Genomic DNA, 15,934 nt, shown 5'->3' on the forward strand with positions numbered 1-15,934 from the left:
ATGGAGAGAGACGCTCTCCTCATTCAAGCCGGCTATCGGTCTCCATCCCTGCCATTGACGTGTGAGATAACCATTTTGACTCACACCCCTGTGCTGTTGGAGTTGAGCGATGGTACTAAAGATGTCAGGGTTGAGAACAGAGACACCCACTGAGTGTGCTGAGAAAGAGGGTGCGTCTCTTTGTCTTACGCATTTATCTTAAGACGCTGTCTCATTTACTACCCTCTCATATTTCTTACCTTTTGGAGAGAGTAAAGACGCCACGATTGGTTGAAATTTGAACATATTTAGTAAAATCTGCATTTGATTATTGTTGGAATTATCTCATTACCATTATTGTTTTTTTTTTTTTTTTTAACTCAAAGAGATAAAAAGGCTTTAATTAAAAGAAAATTTTGCACCCCTAATTGTACTTTGTAGTGACGTCTCTTATCTCTGTAAACCTAAAGTTGCCGTCTCTTTCGATATTCTTCCCTACCGCCTCCCTTACTTTCTGTGTTAAGAAGATTATATTTCTTTCTTTTTTTTATCATGTAAGTTTTTTAGTTACTGGTCTAAGTCCTTAAACTTTTGTCAGTCACTAATCTGGCTTCTAATGCATCATCCATGTTTGATTGTGTTTTTTCTTTTGCAGGGTACAAGGTAATCATTCGTTACTATGATGTATTCGAGAAAGTTGCTTGGAGAACAAATAATCGGTTAAATTGGCATATTCGTTTATATGTGTGCATTGATATGATGGTCATCTGCGTTACATGTATTTGATAATCAATCTATGAGGTTGTCTTTAGGTTGCAGCCGGTAGAATGTCAAATATAAAATGATTGGACCAAAAAGTCGGTTTCATCCTCAATGCCGCTTCATTTTGGTTGCTTAATAAAGTTGCTTATATCTCTGCAGTGCAACCCAAATGAAGCAGAGCATTGAGACCAATATTAAACTTTTTGTGCTGTATATTAATGTCACATTTGGTTTCAACATTGGTCTTAAGGTCTAGGTCACTTATATCAAGTCTCTGCTGCTTGCTTTTATCTCACTACGAATAGTAAACTTTTTTGTGCTGTTATATGGGAACATAGTTTTGGTCAGACTCAGCTTGTTGAATTTTGTTTTACTGATGATGATCAAGGCAAATCAGAGGCTCCGATTGTTGTTTACAAAGTTGGGGAATGTATGCAAGAACTCATAAAGTTGTGGAAGGAATATGAATCTTCTCAGCATCATGACAAAAGTGGTGATTTCGCAAGTAATGGCCCCACTCTTGAAGTTCGGATTCCAGCTGAGTATGTTACTGCTACTAATCCACGAGTAAGACATATACATCCAAGACTTTCTCATAATCTTTTTTATTGTTTTCTCATCACGCTGCTCGTTAGAGCATTTTTCTGTCTGTTGCATACTGAGACCATTGACTTATGCTTTATGCAGGTAAGAGGTGGACACCTATGGGGAACAGATATATACACAGATGATTCCGATCTTGTTGCTGGTACGTGTCCTAAAGAATCTATGCAATTCATGCCTTGGCTTTGAACTAGCACAACACTGATTCTGGTCTGTCCTCTAGTTCTCATGCATACAGGTTATTGTCGTCCTACAGCTTCCCCTCCCCCACCGACATTGCAAGAGCTGAGTGCTACCATCAGAGTCTTGCCGTCACAAGATTGTAAGTTTGTTTTTTTCTCTATCTGCTTTTATTGACTTTCCCATGTACATGAGCCAAAAAAACTTCATACCTAATGAGTTCTTCTCTGTTTATATCAAAAGAGAACTTTTATACAAACCTTTTTTTCTATTTCGATATATATATGTTAAAAGACTATACCTCCAAGCTAAGGAACAATGTCCGCTCTCGAGCATGGGGAGCTGGAATCGGATGCAGTTACAGAGTTGAGCGGTGCTTTATACTGAAGGTAAATTGATTTTGACATCTGTTTGTGTTTAGAAAGTGAATTTTTGTTTTCAAGTCCTTACTGATTTTTTCTTGATTCCAGAAAGGAGGTGGAACTATAGAACTGGAACCAACACACTCCTCAACTGTAGAGCCAACACTTGCACCAATGGCTGTTGAGAAGTCTAAGACCACCAGAGCTGCAGCTTCGGTACTTTACTTCCAGTTTCAAAATCAGCTCACATAGTTTGCTCTCTCATATTTGTAAATCTTTTCCAAGCACTGATGACTTGTTGTTTACCGTTCCGTAGAATGCTCTGCGACAACAAAGGTTTGCTCGAGAAGTAACAATACAATACAACCTCTGCAATGAACCTTGGTAAAACTCTCGGAAAACTTTAGATAGGCAAGATCACTTTTTTTTTTTTACCAACGCATCGATTTTTTTCTTTGAAGGATCAAATATAGCTTAAGCATTGTGGCGGATAAGGGTCTCAAAAAGCCACTTTTCACCTCTGCTCGCTTGAAGAAAGGAGAAGTTCTCTACCTCGAAACACATTCATCCAGGTATTTTTATTTAAACATTAAATGAGATATTATTATTACATGCTAAATCTACTCTTTGTATGCAAAAGAAAGGTATGAGCTCTGTTTCGCTGGAGAGAAGACTATGAAAGCATTCCAAGCCTCCCAACAGCAACACTCATCACCATCCCAAGAAGCTACAGAGATGGATAACAATAAGTCTTTCCTGTTTTCCATTGATGTTTTCCGTTGGTTACGATGGAGGAAACCTCTCCCTGATCATGTGACAACAACAAACGGCGACAAAACAGATTCAGACAACAGTATAATTGATGTTTTCCGTTGGTCACGATGTAAGAAACCTCTCTCGCAGAAGCTTATGCGGTCTATCGGGTTTCCACTCCCGCCAGATCATGTCGAGGTTAACATAACTTTCAGTTTCTGACTCTTGTTTAGGAAAATTCTTGGAACTTGTTTTGATGATGATGTTTTGTGGAAATGAGAAACAGGTGTTGGAGGAGAATCTTGATTGGGAAGATGTACAGTGGTCAACGACTGGTGTTTGGATTGCTGGGAAAGAGTACACACTTGCTCGTGTTCATTTCTTGGCTCCCAACTGAACATAATAGAAAGCTTTCATGTCTCTTTATCTGATATATTGTTAGAGATTTATAGTTTCTTTTGAGTTCTTGTGTTTCTTCCTATTAAAGAAAAAGCTTTCATTGTCTTCCTAATGTTCTTTTGTAAACTTTATACATGTTTAAACATCAAACGCGCACATATTAAAAATTTATACTTTTTTAAAATGTCACTATAAATATAATTTAAAATTTTATTTATTGAATTATAAATAAAAACTGTAAAAATATAATTGACCGCGCAATTTTTGATAAATTTGAAGTAAATGGTATGGTGGACTGGAATCTAAGATTTTGAGATTATCGAAGATTAGCCACTGATTAATCATCATCTCAAATTAAAATATTTTTCGGAACTAGGGTTAAATTGATCTCTGATAAAATAGAACGCCATAAATCTAAATTATTAAAATATTTGAGTGACTAGGGAAAAGTTGAAAACAAAACAAAAACATGAGCAAGAATCCCTAATTTTTCAGAGTTCATGAGCAATCTTTCTCTCTCCCCCTCCCCCCCTTTTCTCAGAACCGTCGCTTCTTGTGTCAAATCAGATGCTTTTGAGCTTAGATCGTGTGATGAGCTTATAGTGGTTCTCTGTTCGGAATCTCTTGCGGTTGGTTAATGCATGTTGAAGAATGATGTCTGGCGATTATGATGATGATGAAGAAGAAGAACTTTCCTCTGGCGCCTCTGGAGACGAAGTACACGTCATTAATGGACACAACAAGCGTGTTCCGACAGCGCCTTCTGCACCGCCTCGCAAGAGAAACCGCAAGGCCGGTGGTGATGCCATAGTTGAAGCCATGCTAGCAATCGCAGCAGCTTCCAAAATGAGAGCAGCGGCTTTGACTAACAAGAACCCAGACAACTCACAAGGTGTCTGAAACAAACATTTGATGTTGTCACTGGTTGAAACATTGATCATAGTGACATTATTAGATTTACATTGTTGCCAATGATCAAAAAAAATAATCGTTAAGCCATAATTAATTAGGAGATTGTTGATTAGACGGGCACTTAGATGATTTTTTTATAACACCTAAACCGATTTAAAAAAAAAAATCTTTTATGTTAGGGTCCGATTTGCCACCTAGACTGATATTCTGAACACTGAAGTCCGTTATCTTTGGCTATACTTTCAGATCCGTCCACTAGTAATAGCATCGACTTGGACATAGAACTAGATGAGATGGAACTAGTTGCTGCAGCTGCTGGTTACTTATACTACCAACGTCTAGTAAACCAACCTCCGGGAACTTCGCCTAGTACAAGAGGTGCATATCTGAGAGACTTGCTACAAGGACCTGTCGAAGATTGCAGGGAAGTGCTTCGGATGGATAAACGCCTGTTTCACAAACTATCCGACACTTTTCGAGAGAAAGGACTGCTGAGAGATACCATCACTGTCCTGGTGGAAGAGCAGGTTGCTATATTCTTAAGCATTATAGGTAATAATCAGCGCATCAGAGTTATACAGGAGAGGTTCCACCTTTCTTGTGAAACCATTAGCCGCCATTTCAACAATGTGTTAAAGGCAGTTAAGGCGGTGTCACGAGGGTTTTTTCAGCCACCGGTTATGGAAACACACGAAGATATAGTGAGTAGCAAAAGGCTTTATCCATATTTCAAGGTAAAAAAGAAAGAACATATCATCATTACAATACAACAATGTTTCTTTAATTTGATTTTGTTTTGATGGCATTTTCCCTCAGGATTGTATTGGAGTTATAGATGGGTTGCGACTTCTTGCTAACCTTCCTATAAAAGACCAGCCCCGGTTTCAGAACAAGAAAGGCATACTTAAACAGAACGTGCTTGCAGCTTGCACTTTTGATTTGGAGTTTATATTTGTATGCCCTGGATGGGAAGGCTCTATCAACGATTCACGCGTCTTAAGAGCAGTCCTAGATGATCCAAAACAGAACTTCCCTCAACCTCCCAAAGGTAAATTGAGAACATTCTTTTGAGATTGTTACTACAAGTCCTATAATGACTTTCCCTTTCGTCACAGGAAAATACTATCTTGTTGACAGAGGTTACACAAACACAGAAGGGTTCATTGCTCCATACCAGGGAACTAGGTACGGTCTCCACGAGTACCGTGGCGCACGCCAAATGCCGCAGAACGCTCCTGATCTTTTCAATCATAGGCACATGTCTCTAAGCAACGTTATCCAAAGATCATTCAGCCTTCTGAAAACCAGGTTTCCCATCCTGAAATCCGCGCCTCCTTACCATTTTCAAGTCCAGAGGGATCTGGTGATTGTGACTTGTGCTCTGCACAACTTCATTAAAAGGGAAGACGGCGTTCACGACTGGCTCTTTGCAGCTGAAGGTAAAGATGTTGGTGCAGAGGAGGAACCTCGTGGAGAAGAGGAAGAAGAAGAGCTAGAGTTGCTGCACACGGATTCTACTCCTAGGGAGCTTGTTGCTGATTCTCTACGAGACTTTATTGCATTTACTATGTGGGATGACTTCATGAATAAGTGCGAAGAATGGTAGATAATAACAAGAATGTGCTAACGAGTTTGGTTTATGTTTATATTAGTTTTAACAAGAACCAAAGGAGTTTGATTTATGTTATATTAGTGAACAAAGGGTCATTATTATTTTCTTGCTCATTTTTCTTCTGTACTGAAATTGATTGAATTGTTTTTTTTAATCAGCTACATCAAGACTTGCATAACGTTTCTCAATCAGTCGAGGACTATCTCTAATACTGTAAACCTGCAAAGGTCAGAGAAAAGGAGCCAACAATATTTTATTTACCAAAACTCATTTGCTAAACAAAAATCCTTTTTTCTTGCCCTTCTTTCTCTGCAGAGCCTGCAACAAAAATCAGAAAATCAAATGATCAGCCAATTGTACATCTAATCTTTGTATGATGAGTTTAACTGCCAGAAACATTACCTTCTTAATAAATAATCTGAGGGTGAGCACAATTGTGTCTCTTGAGCTGCCAAATACAACACAAAAGACAAAAGATTGGCTGTTTAATACAAGAAACCGAATACTTCAGATGAAGACTTGGAACGGCATTAAACAATTCCACTTAGAAAGTTAACACAAGAAAAATATTCAATGCCTTTAGATCCACGTTTAGGCTCATTCAAAGAAAGATGAGTATTAATTACCAGCTAAAATCCGTTGCTACATTATCCACCACCCGAAAGAGATGCTCCACGCCATCACTACCAATAATCACAAAATCCGCCGGCTGTTCAAAGGGAATCACAACCTAAAAGAAGCATAGAAAGATGATAGCATTAGTTCATCATTCTTCACACTTAGTTACCTTCAGTACATATGCTAACATTATAATGCAGTGAAGAGCAGGTTTATAAGAAAAAGGAAAACACAAGGAAAGACTCTTACAGCGGTAGAAGAGGAGAACTTTTCTGTAATTACAGGATCGTTACTAGGTTTGATGCTATACCCTACTTTCTTGATAGACAAAGTAGCTGCTTCCCATATATCCATATAACCAATCTGTTTCAAAAGAGAGTGATCACATAGTAAAATGGAGAAAATAAAGGCATACGAAGGAACATTCTAAGAAGCCTAAGAACAAATAAAAATTCTACAAGATGAAATACAAGAACTGCCATACCGCATAGGAAACCTTAAACGATGCATGACTGTTGTGAAGATTCCTCTCTATATGGCTCTGCATCTCTGGATCTGTGTAAACAAAAAAAAGAATACAATTACCAGATAGCTGCAGAATATTTGGTGTAATGATCCCGGTAGTATCTAAGAATAATAACATAAGATTGATCTTAACGAAGAAGCTAGAATTTTAAATATGGAACAAACCATAAGACAGACAGGAGAAACGAAAGTTGAAGTATAAACTGACGAGTCATGTAGCTATAATTTCTTTCACTCTTGAAGGTCAGAACAAAAACAGGTGTCTTACTAATGTTGTTAAGAATATGAGCGACCACAGTTTTCTAAGTAAAGAATTATAAACTTACGACATGTAATCTTGCAATTCTCATTGGCAAAGACCTTCACAAGCTCCCCCTAGAATCACAGTAAAGGAAAAAAAATGAATCGTATAAATCACATGTAAAACTGAACCAGCCAGGTAACAAATGGCTCTCGGATCTAGCAGATTAATAAAGTCCACAAACATAATTAAACTAATGGTTGATCAAGTCAACTGGAAGTATTTGAAGCAAACCTCATTCATCAGAAAATATATGTATAAGAAAACAAACCTTGCGATTATTGTCGTCCAAGGGGTGAACTTCAATAGCAAGATATAAATCAACATCATCGGCAGTAACAAGATAATTTGGCTTCTTTGCTCCTATGTTTGGATATTTTCAACAGCTAAGCTCTCTCACTTGTAAGAAAAACGAAATATAATCTTTGAGAAAAAAATTAGTAGGTGGAAAATGTGTACCATCAATGTAATTAACTGATCCATCTTCCAGATGCCGCACCCACTGACATTTTCAACAAGGGAAGAAGATATTTAAAATGCAATTTGACAAAACAGTGGGTAAGTAATAAATCTTTCTATTTAGCACGCACCTCAAAATTACATTTTGTCGTTCCGTGGATGGAATGACCAGAAGCAAGAAGCTCTCGTCCAGGAAAAGGTTCTCCTGATATCTGTAGGTCTGCTATCCCTGGCAACGGATCATCATCTGCAGCTGCAAGGAGTGATTCACAATATTTTTTAAACAAAGTGGAACACTGCTACGGAATAGGTAATATGCAACTATTATTATTAGCCATTACCCTCAGAAAAAGATGAAGATGGCTCTTCAAGAACTGGGGCCAAATTGGGGTAATTTGAGGGGCTTGGATCATCAAACTCAGCTCCATAATTCGCATTTTCCAAAGTTTGATTTGTATCTGCTTGTACTTCTGCATATGCATCGTCCACATATGTATTGCTGAGAGGCTCACGAAACTGAACACGGGTATTTGGTCCTTGAGATTCATCTCGAGTAAAAGCTGGTTGCACAGCCATCTGAAAGGCTGGTGATCTACTGGAACAAAAGACACATTTGATCATCAAAATAATTTCAATACTGCAACCAAAAGTACTAATCCACCAATAACTGCAAATAGTTTATCCCAGTCCATTTTTCCCAAAAATTCACAATATTCATTGTTTTCAGCATTATCTTTATATTCCTTACTTTCGCATTCAGAAAGAATCACTACTATATAGGTATCCTGGAACCAACAGAAAATCTAGTGCATTAATACCTCTCAGGACCATCAACATGGTAATTACTCGCAGCTGGTGCACCACGCCCATCTTGGTGATACTGTTCTTCTTCTGTCTGATAGAAACAAACGAATGAATTTTGTATTCAAGTCACTAAAGCACATCAATATTACGCAGAGGAATAAGAACTTACTGAGTATCTCAAACTCACACCAACAGGGTGATATGGTGACAAAGGCGAAGCATTCGAGTGGTTTACATCTGACTGCCAAGGTGTTAATTGGTACTCTGTCTCCTTTAGCTTTGTCTAGTATCAGACAAGGGAATGGAGTAGAACGAATCAACTTGGTATAAATCAGTATGTAATAGCTCCACCATCAGTAGTAAACTGTTAAAAACGCTGAAATTTGACGCCGGCAAATCTCATACCCGCATATCATACCTCAGTAAAAAGGAGCTTCTCCTGCAGATGCCTAAATAGAACCTGAATACGAATGAATATATATGTAAACATCGATCACAAGTTCAGACGGCAAAGAGATAAAATAAGACCTTCAGTCCAACAACAAGGAAGTAGGGAGCTCTATCAGCCACTTTAGTTATATATGGATGGTGCTCAGCAGTTACTCGGAAAACTCTTTAATATCAATTTTTGTATTATGTTTTACTTTTATGAATTTGAAGCACGGTGAATTTGAAACTTTATCCGCCAAAATACAGAGCTACCACCAAAACTAAACAGTTTTTGAAGATATCAAAGAGATCTGAAGTCCAAACAAAACGATTAATACAAGATATATAACTTAGGATTTCGGAGCTAACCTTTACATTGCTAACAATAGACTGAGAATCAGAGATTTGTGGATGCAGCGAATATTCAGATAGAAGAGGCAACAGGTACGATACAAATGTAGATCTCTCCTGTTCTGCAGCCTGGTAGAAAGAAAAAAGGGCCTTTTCCATTTAGATGTATACATAAAAGTAAGGTTCTAAACACAAAAGAGAGACACTATTGTCGCATATCCAAAGATACATGATCTGATTATACCTGTAAGGCATATGTCAGGCGAATATTTTCCTCAATGATCTCTTGTCTATAAGAGAGAGCTTTTGATGCAGCATCAACAAGGTCTTGTTGTTGCTGATCAAATGCCTGAAACAAGAAGAAGGATATATGAACAAGAAGATAAAAGTCGAGACAACAAGAAGTTACACATATTTTGTAATAACTAGAGAAAAAACTAACCAATCGCATGTGCGCAATACGCTTTTCCAAAACATATTTCTCATTGCGTGTTTGAGCTTCCTAAAGACAGTGTTAGTCAGATAATGTAGCATAAAGTAAACCAAGCATACCTAAAAACTAGACATTCACCTTGACAGCATAATCAGCAAGATATTTCCGTAACCGCACAATCTCTTGTTCCTGTTCGTTGACCTTGTGAATAAGCTCCTGGATACTTGCATAGTCAGGGAAACATTCACCAAAAACGAAAAAAGAACAAGACTAAGTAAGAGTGAACTAGACCTGCTTCCATGCACTCCCAGAATTATTTACTTCACCTACTGGCATCAACTCATGAGTAGACGAAATGATGCGGGAGTCACGTTCTCCTTCCAATAACGGTCTAACAAAGGAAAATCAGATTCTGAGTTAAAAGAACACAGAGTGTTGATGCAAATATGACTGAAGCATGAGATTAACAATAAAACGGCAGCAGCAGGCCAGTATCAGTTAGAGATTTAGCACCTCATAGGAGATAGTGATACTGTAGACGGCGTAGAAGACAACTGAGAGGCTACCCCACCACCTGCACCTCCTCTTGCGATGCCATTAGTCATGATTCCATCAGAACGGTCTTCAAAACGATTACTCACAGTATCTTCCTCCTCATTTGGATATATAGTCGGGTGAACAACTATCATTCCTGATGGACCAGCACCTGAAGCATCGATCAAGGACTTCCTCCGAGCAGGTGACTGATTCAAAGGGGAAGACCTAGCGGTGGTAGCATTGGAGTGATCTGCTAGATAAGATGCTTGGGGCGAGGATTCACCTGATTTCTAAGACAGGTATAGAACCAAAAAACCAAAAACTAGTAATAAAAACCCACATACTTTCCAAATATGGTAAGAACACCCTAACGGATAACATGGAAATGCCAATAGATCTCTAAAGAAGAGATCCTTGAGACTCACTCACTAGGTACCAAGAGGAGATATTATGAAAGATGCAAAATCAAGAAGTTACACTTACATATTTGGCAAGCTCCAGATATCTTCTCTGAAGTTCAGACTTTAAGAGGTTATTCTCCTCCACCTAATCAGAGTAGTAAAATATACAAAACACTCAGAGAGACACTCAAGAAGACTCAAAAAAGAAAAAAAAAACTCAATCTGGTGTCTGTCAAAATCATTCCTTTTAAGTAAGTATTCAGATCCAAACACAACCATTATGCAGCAGTAAATGCAAGGAGACGAGAAGTTCATAAACGGATCTATAAATCCAACTAACTACTCATTTTATCCATTCCCTAACATTAGTTATAGTAACTCAAAACTGCAGTTTTGTTTTCTTCTTTTGCAGCTATATATAGAGATAGCTATGCCCTAAGCAAAACATAAGTAAGTAAAAGTTTTACAATTTCAGATAAAGAGAGAGATAGACCTGTTGCTTGATTGTGGCTTCGGCAGCTTCAACAGCTTTGATGACCTGAAACAAGCTATCGTTTTTAACCTCGTTTTCATTGGAAGAAGATTCTTCTCTGAGACCAAACCCTGAGAACCTCTCTTCAAGTCTTTCCTCGTGCCCGTTGTCCATCCCTCTAATTGAGCAATCTCTCTCTCCGCCTACTCTCCTCTCAAATTCTCATCTAACCAATCAACATTTAGCTACCTAGCTACCTGTACAGATTTCATTTCAACCCCAGAGATTATTAAATTGAAAAAAAATTGAAAACGGAATGGTATGATGAGTATTGAGTCACGAATCATACGAAAATGGGAAAATAATAATATAAAAGCTTCTTCTTCCTTCTTCTTCTTCTTCGAGCGAGCGAGCGAGCAAGCTCTCTCAGTTTTTTTCGAGTTGTGAGACCTCAGAGAAATTGGGTTTCTTTTTTTGTTTTATTTCTAATTATTAAACTTGTTTTCTCTCTCTTTAACAGTGTTTTATTACAATCTTCAATTTCCAGCTCTCATTCATTTATATTTATTTATTATCATTTACCAAATTTTTTAATTTGTTATTTCTGCAATTTATAGTAGTAACTTCTAAACCTCTTTTCAAATTGGCAACTCTGTAATCTTATAACATCTTTATCAGTGTATTTCCATACATCTTAGAACATTATAATAAAAAAAAAATTGAAAAAATAATGAAAAATGTATATCTAGAATATTACACAAAAAGTATTTTGGTTAGATTCTTCACTTATCCTACTATTAATTATTATTAACTTCGTTTCTTATATTATTTTATTAATTTCTCACACCTAACCTATATTATTCCACTTATCCCATAAAAGATGCTCTTAACCCTTAATCCTTCACTCCTCAGTATTTGAAGAGAAAAATACAATACATTTCATGGGATTTTCCCTATATAGTATGATTAATTATATCTTCTTTTTTATTAAGTTATTCCCAAAGGAAGTCACTACAACTTACTTCTCACAAACATTGATTTTAATTTTCCATAAATCTTCTATTTGTGTTCGCGAGGCTTACTGCCAACAAGATTCATTCTAAATATAAGACAAAGATTATTGAGAAACAATGATTTTGATTGATAAAAACAAACTCTTGTTCTTTTCCTCGAAGAATGGTAGGTAAAAGCTTCACACCCTTTTTTCTTTATTTGCTGTTTACTTACTTAAAAAAGGAGGAGAAGAAGAACCCTAATGCAATTTAAAGGAGAATAATCTGAATCTAGTCTTCAAGTAAAATCCCATTAGCTAAAAGAAAAAACTCGAAGAAGGACATCGGTTAGTAAAACTGCAGATTCCAGGCTTTGTCCCAACATCCAGACCTTGAAGTTGTTGTCGAAGTACCCTGCGTCGTTCCAAGTTTTGAGTTGTGCTAGAGAGAAAAGTCCCATGTATATCACCCTGAGGAGGATCTTTGTATAACCAGTCTGTCTGCTGCTCTTTGTCGTAAGACACAGCCTGAACATGCTCAAAATCATTCAGATCATCCCACAACAGCTTCAACCTCCCAAAGTAGTCTTGAACTGCATGAGTACGCATCTTGTTTGAATGCGACCACGTTTGTTTTGAGTTCATAAACACGAGGTTCATTTCCAAGTGAAGAAAACCGAGTTCTCAGACCATCCCACAATTCAAACGCAGTATCAGCAGCACACGTGACAGAGCTACGTAACTTGGGTTCGATTGTGTTTAGAATCCAAGCTACAAGCATAGAGTTCACAATACCCCAAAGCTTTGTCTCATCTGGTCCAGAACTTGGCTTCGTTTCCAAGCCATCGATAGAACCTACACAATACTTGTTTTTGGCTTTGAGAGCGTTGCGCATATACTTGGTCCAACCGTTCATAATTCGGACCAGTAAGTAACACCGTACAAATCAACTGACCAGGATCAGCACCCAACGGTAGGTAGTAATCAGACAGAATAGTCACGTCCCGACCAACCTCGGCGTGTGACTACCCTGCAACAGAAATTTCTTCACCAGTCACCATTGATGATGATGATAGAACAGAACACGAATCCACATAGAAACGGAAGTTACTAAGAAAATCCTTCCAGATAAAATCCAAGGACGGAGTTAAGTTAAATCATACATCTGACAGACACGGGCGGATGCATCAAAATAAGATTGAACTTGTTTGTTCTTTGTATAGTTTTGAAGATGGTGATGTGATTAAAAATACAAGCAGACATGTTTTAAGATTAATCTCTGATGACTTAAGATTTCTTCTTGGAAGATTTATCATTAGACGCAACAGCAATATACTCCTCTGCATTAACTCTCTCCTGTGTTTTCCACTGCTTCTTCAACTCTTTTGTCTTGCTCTGCCAATACCACAAGTCATCAACAACAACAAACAACTCAGTGCCAGTTTCCCTTGAACCTGAGCATCAAGATAGACAAATTTCCTTACTTTTATGGATTTTGTTAACTCGGTTAGATCTTTCTTCCCCTCCTCAGATTTGTTTGAGTTGTTGCTGCTCTTCACAGGTTCCTGTAATAGCACCAGCCCAAGGAGTTGTGTTAGAGAGACTTAGTTGTTTAGAAAACAAAAAGATATGATTTCAATATTATGACAGCAAAAAAAAAACAGAAGAGAGACCTCAGGTGGGCGGAACGACTCTTCTCTCTTTCTTTTCTTCTCTGTACTCTTCTCCGTCTGTTTCTCTTGCTTCTCCTGCCACTTCTTCTCTGACTTCTTTGAGTCATTCATGAAGTATTCTCCAGACTCCAATTGCATATCAATCTGAAAAATAATCATACAACAAAGGTCAAAACTATGCATTAACATAACCTGAGAACAACTAAAGGATTTGCAGGAAAAATAAACCAAAAGGTGATGACCACGGCCACAATCATCAAAAGCTGAAACAAGAAGATTCTTACCTTGCTAGGCGGCTGAGGAGGAGGGAATGGTGTGTATTCCTTCTTCTCCTTGCTTTTGGGCTTCTTTTGCTGAACATTTTTCCTGAGAAATCAAAAATATGAAATATATAAATGGGCTCAAGAGTAAATGCAATGTCACCCGATTCATATTAGCAAGAAAGAAGGCCCGTACTTCTTGTAAGAAGGAAGAAACCTATCCCATTTTTCCGTTGCAAGCGCTGGATCCTTTGCCAGTTCCCTTCTCATCATGAGATCCTGCATATCCAAGTGTGGAAGCATATGAACCGATTTGACATAGTCCAAATAGAAAAACTTCTAAAACACCTTCCTAAGAGAGGGTATGAGTGAAGCAGAAAGAACAAACAATAACAGAGAAACATTTCATTCACACCTTTATCTGGTATACAGGATGTAATTCATTACGCATGCACTGTTCCACAACCCTTCGGACTTGTTTTAGACCTTTAAAAGAACCCATTGCGGCTACAGTACTTCCCTGTTAGATGCAGATTAACCCCAAAGAACCAAGAGAATATCAAAAACCCAAAGATAAACATATAAAACAAGTTAGTACATGCCAAAAAAAAAAACACAAATTACCTGAACTAGAATGTAACAATCGGTTAAAATTTCCATCGCCTGCAAGCAACCAAAATCATTTAGCCTCTCAAACCCAAACATAAAGTATTCCGCGAGCACTCCGGAGTTTGCATAAGAATGCAATAGTCACACACAACTGCTTAAGCATTACACTACTAGCATCAGTAAAGACAATCCCTAAATAGGATTCAGAACCAGACAGAAAACACACCTTCAAGGTAGAAGAATTAGGACCCACAAGCCGTTGCCTTCTCTTAACAAATCTTGCCTGAAAAGATAGTCTACATTAGAACCCGCTGACAATGCATGCCAGATGAAAACTGAAATTACACTTTTCACCAAAAATGCTTAAGTAACTTAACAAGAAGTCGTCAAGTATTCCATGTTTATACTATAGTTAGTGCCATTCATTTTCTTTAGATATAACAAAAAATGTGGTATTGAACTTAGTCTCTCGCATCTCTCGTAACAACCCCTCCAGACTAAGATTGACTTTTGGTACCTTATTCCGAACCAAGTTTCCAATCTTGATGATATCACATTGCACTTCATCTTCCAGAATCTTGATTGCCTGTAATGTAAATTAAGAGAATCCATTTAAACTTCTGGATCACACAGTAGATAAGCACTGTGTCAAGGTTCCCTGATAGGATACCACATCAGGAAGATTACGACAATGTAAGTATAGTTGAAGATATGATCTTACGTAATACCATATCATCAACCATACTTTTATCTTAGTCACGCATCATCTTACATAAGACCATATCATCAACTATGGTATCCTATCAATCCCCTAAACAGATACAAGTTCTCCATAATCTCAAGTACAATACAAAATAGAGATAAGAGGGATTCTATGCCACAACCTGAGGAGCAGGAACACTTCTGGAAAGAAGCTTAATCAAATCCCTAGCTTTGACAATGATATAAGGATCCCTAGTCTTCCTCGTCGTCGAAACAGTCATAGATCCTTCAACCTAACAATCACCAATGCAACAATCAGATTAAAACGAAAACCCTAGAAAAAATGGCCAAATCAAAAACAACAACGAAACAAAACATTAATTTCACCAGGTTGAGTTTGCAAGCGACGCCGTATTGTTTAAGAGCGGATTCGATCGTGGGCCAGGAGTCCTGAAGGTACTTCTCTCTGTACTGAGGAAAGAGTGTGGAGAATGTGCTGACTTCGAGCATGCCCGTCGGATTACACGCCGGATCGAACGGCTCGACTGCCCAACGGTTGATGTTGGGGTCATCGTCCCATGGCTTCTCCTTGTCGTGCTTGCCTTTGTGTTTCGGCTTTCTCTCCAGGTTCTGGTTCTCGTTCTCGTGCTGAAGCTCCTTCACCTCCTCTTCCGCCATTGACGCTGTTATCAGTTAGAACTCTCTAGAGACGCGGCGAGGCTTTTTATTTATATTTATAGATAGGGTTTTTCGGGCAAAAATAATAAATTAATTGGGATGAATATGAAATTAAACCGGACCAAATTA

General features: G+C 37.9%; 4 protein-coding genes across 5 annotated transcripts; 2 read left to right on the forward strand and 2 right to left on the reverse strand.

Moving 5' to 3' along the window:
- On the forward strand, positions 1 to 3,100 carry LOC108816518 (uncharacterized). The gene is made up of 11 exons (XM_056990918.1): positions 1 to 112; positions 635 to 642; positions 991 to 1,308; positions 1,429 to 1,489; positions 1,568 to 1,666; positions 1,819 to 1,913; positions 1,995 to 2,102; positions 2,203 to 2,270; positions 2,348 to 2,458; positions 2,531 to 2,837; positions 2,926 to 3,100. Exons 1-11 carry the CDS (start codon positions 1 to 3, stop codon positions 3,034 to 3,036), a joined length of 1,398 nt encoding a protein of 465 aa, XP_056846898.1. The 3' UTR covers positions 3,037 to 3,100.
- A 418-nt stretch (positions 3,101 to 3,518) lies between these two features.
- LOC108817860 (uncharacterized) lies at positions 3,519 to 5,675 on the forward strand. The gene is made up of 4 exons (XM_018590679.2): positions 3,519 to 3,930; positions 4,197 to 4,684; positions 4,767 to 4,998; positions 5,066 to 5,675. Exons 1-4 carry the CDS (start codon positions 3,690 to 3,692, stop codon positions 5,554 to 5,556), a joined length of 1,452 nt encoding a protein of 483 aa, XP_018446181.1. The 5' UTR covers positions 3,519 to 3,689; the 3' UTR covers positions 5,557 to 5,675.
- LOC108817858 (uncharacterized) lies at positions 5,676 to 11,394 on the reverse strand. Of its 2 annotated transcripts, none has more exons than XM_018590678.2 (22): positions 11,242 to 11,394; positions 10,914 to 11,149; positions 10,503 to 10,565; positions 9,996 to 10,309; positions 9,774 to 9,873; positions 9,621 to 9,698; positions 9,492 to 9,551; positions 9,294 to 9,398; positions 9,068 to 9,178; positions 8,688 to 8,729; positions 8,439 to 8,552; positions 8,284 to 8,360; positions 7,807 to 8,057; positions 7,597 to 7,718; positions 7,466 to 7,508; positions 7,278 to 7,369; positions 7,032 to 7,080; positions 6,665 to 6,735; positions 6,430 to 6,543; positions 6,189 to 6,292; positions 5,965 to 6,010; positions 5,676 to 5,880 (listed from the first exon to the last, which is right to left on the reverse strand). In XM_018590678.2, exons 2-22 carry the CDS (start codon positions 11,064 to 11,066, stop codon positions 5,830 to 5,832), a joined length of 2,160 nt encoding a protein of 719 aa, XP_018446180.1. In that variant the 5' UTR covers positions 11,067 to 11,149; positions 11,242 to 11,394; the 3' UTR covers positions 5,676 to 5,829. The 2 variants fall into 2 exon arrangements, with proteins under 2 accessions (XP_018446180.1, XP_018446179.1); XM_018590677.2 differs by having other exon boundaries at positions 7,807 to 8,060.
- Positions 11,395 to 12,990: 1,596 nt separating this feature from the next.
- LOC108814329 (KRR1 small subunit processome component homolog) lies at positions 12,991 to 15,845 on the reverse strand. Its single transcript, XM_018586876.2, has 11 exons — positions 15,515 to 15,845; positions 15,310 to 15,420; positions 14,943 to 15,011; positions 14,652 to 14,708; positions 14,441 to 14,479; positions 14,232 to 14,336; positions 14,013 to 14,095; positions 13,841 to 13,922; positions 13,557 to 13,700; positions 13,368 to 13,448; positions 12,991 to 13,278 (listed from the first exon to the last, which is right to left on the reverse strand). Exons 1-11 carry the CDS (start codon positions 15,803 to 15,805, stop codon positions 13,171 to 13,173), a joined length of 1,170 nt encoding a protein of 389 aa, XP_018442378.1. The 5' UTR covers positions 15,806 to 15,845; the 3' UTR covers positions 12,991 to 13,170.
- Positions 15,846 to 15,934: the final 89 nt, after the last annotated feature.

Source organism: Raphanus sativus, chromosome 7, assembly GCF_000801105.2.
Source record: "Raphanus sativus cultivar WK10039 chromosome 7, ASM80110v3, whole genome shotgun sequence".
NCBI lineage: Eukaryota > Viridiplantae > Streptophyta > Magnoliopsida > Brassicales > Brassicaceae > Raphanus > Raphanus sativus.

Bases quoted from the DNA above. Each gene is read 5' to 3' on its own strand.
- LOC108817858 (XM_018590677.2), bottom strand. From the start codon at position 11,066: ATGGACAACGGGCACGAGGAAAGACTTGAAGAGAGGTTCTCAGGGTTT. The intron at 9,699-9,773 runs GTCTAGTTCACT...GCAAGTATCCAG, and splicing joins CTGGGAGTGCATGGAAGCAG to GAGCTTATTCACAAGGTCAA. The intron at 9,552-9,620 runs GTGAATGTCTAG...CACTGTCTTTAG, and splicing joins TTGCTGATTATGCTGTCAAG to GAAGCTCAAACACGCAATGA.
- LOC108816518 (XM_056990918.1), top strand. From the start codon at position 1: ATGGAGAGAGACGCTCTCCTCATTCAAGCCGGCTATCGGTCTCCATCC. The intron at 1,914-1,994 runs GTAAATTGATTT...TCTTGATTCCAG, and splicing joins AGCGGTGCTTTATACTGAAG to AAAGGAGGTGGAACTATAGA. The intron at 2,271-2,347 runs GTAAAACTCTCG...TTTTCTTTGAAG, and splicing joins AACCTCTGCAATGAACCTTG to GATCAAATATAGCTTAAGCA.
- LOC108814329 (XM_018586876.2), bottom strand. From the start codon at position 15,805: ATGGCGGAAGAGGAGGTGAAGGAGCTTCAGCACGAGAACGAGAACCAG. The intron at 14,709-14,942 runs GTACCAAAAGTC...CTATCTTTTCAG, and splicing joins GAAACTTGGTTCGGAATAAG to GCAAGATTTGTTAAGAGAAG. The intron at 14,480-14,651 runs GTGTGTTTTCTG...GGTTGCTTGCAG, and splicing joins CTAATTCTTCTACCTTGAAG to GCGATGGAAATTTTAACCGA.
- LOC108817860 (XM_018590679.2), top strand. From the start codon at position 3,690: ATGATGTCTGGCGATTATGATGATGATGAAGAAGAAGAACTTTCCTCT. The intron at 3,931-4,196 runs GTGTCTGAAACA...CTATACTTTCAG, and splicing joins GAACCCAGACAACTCACAAG to ATCCGTCCACTAGTAATAGC. The intron at 4,685-4,766 runs GTAAAAAAGAAA...ATTTTCCCTCAG, and splicing joins GGCTTTATCCATATTTCAAG to GATTGTATTGGAGTTATAGA.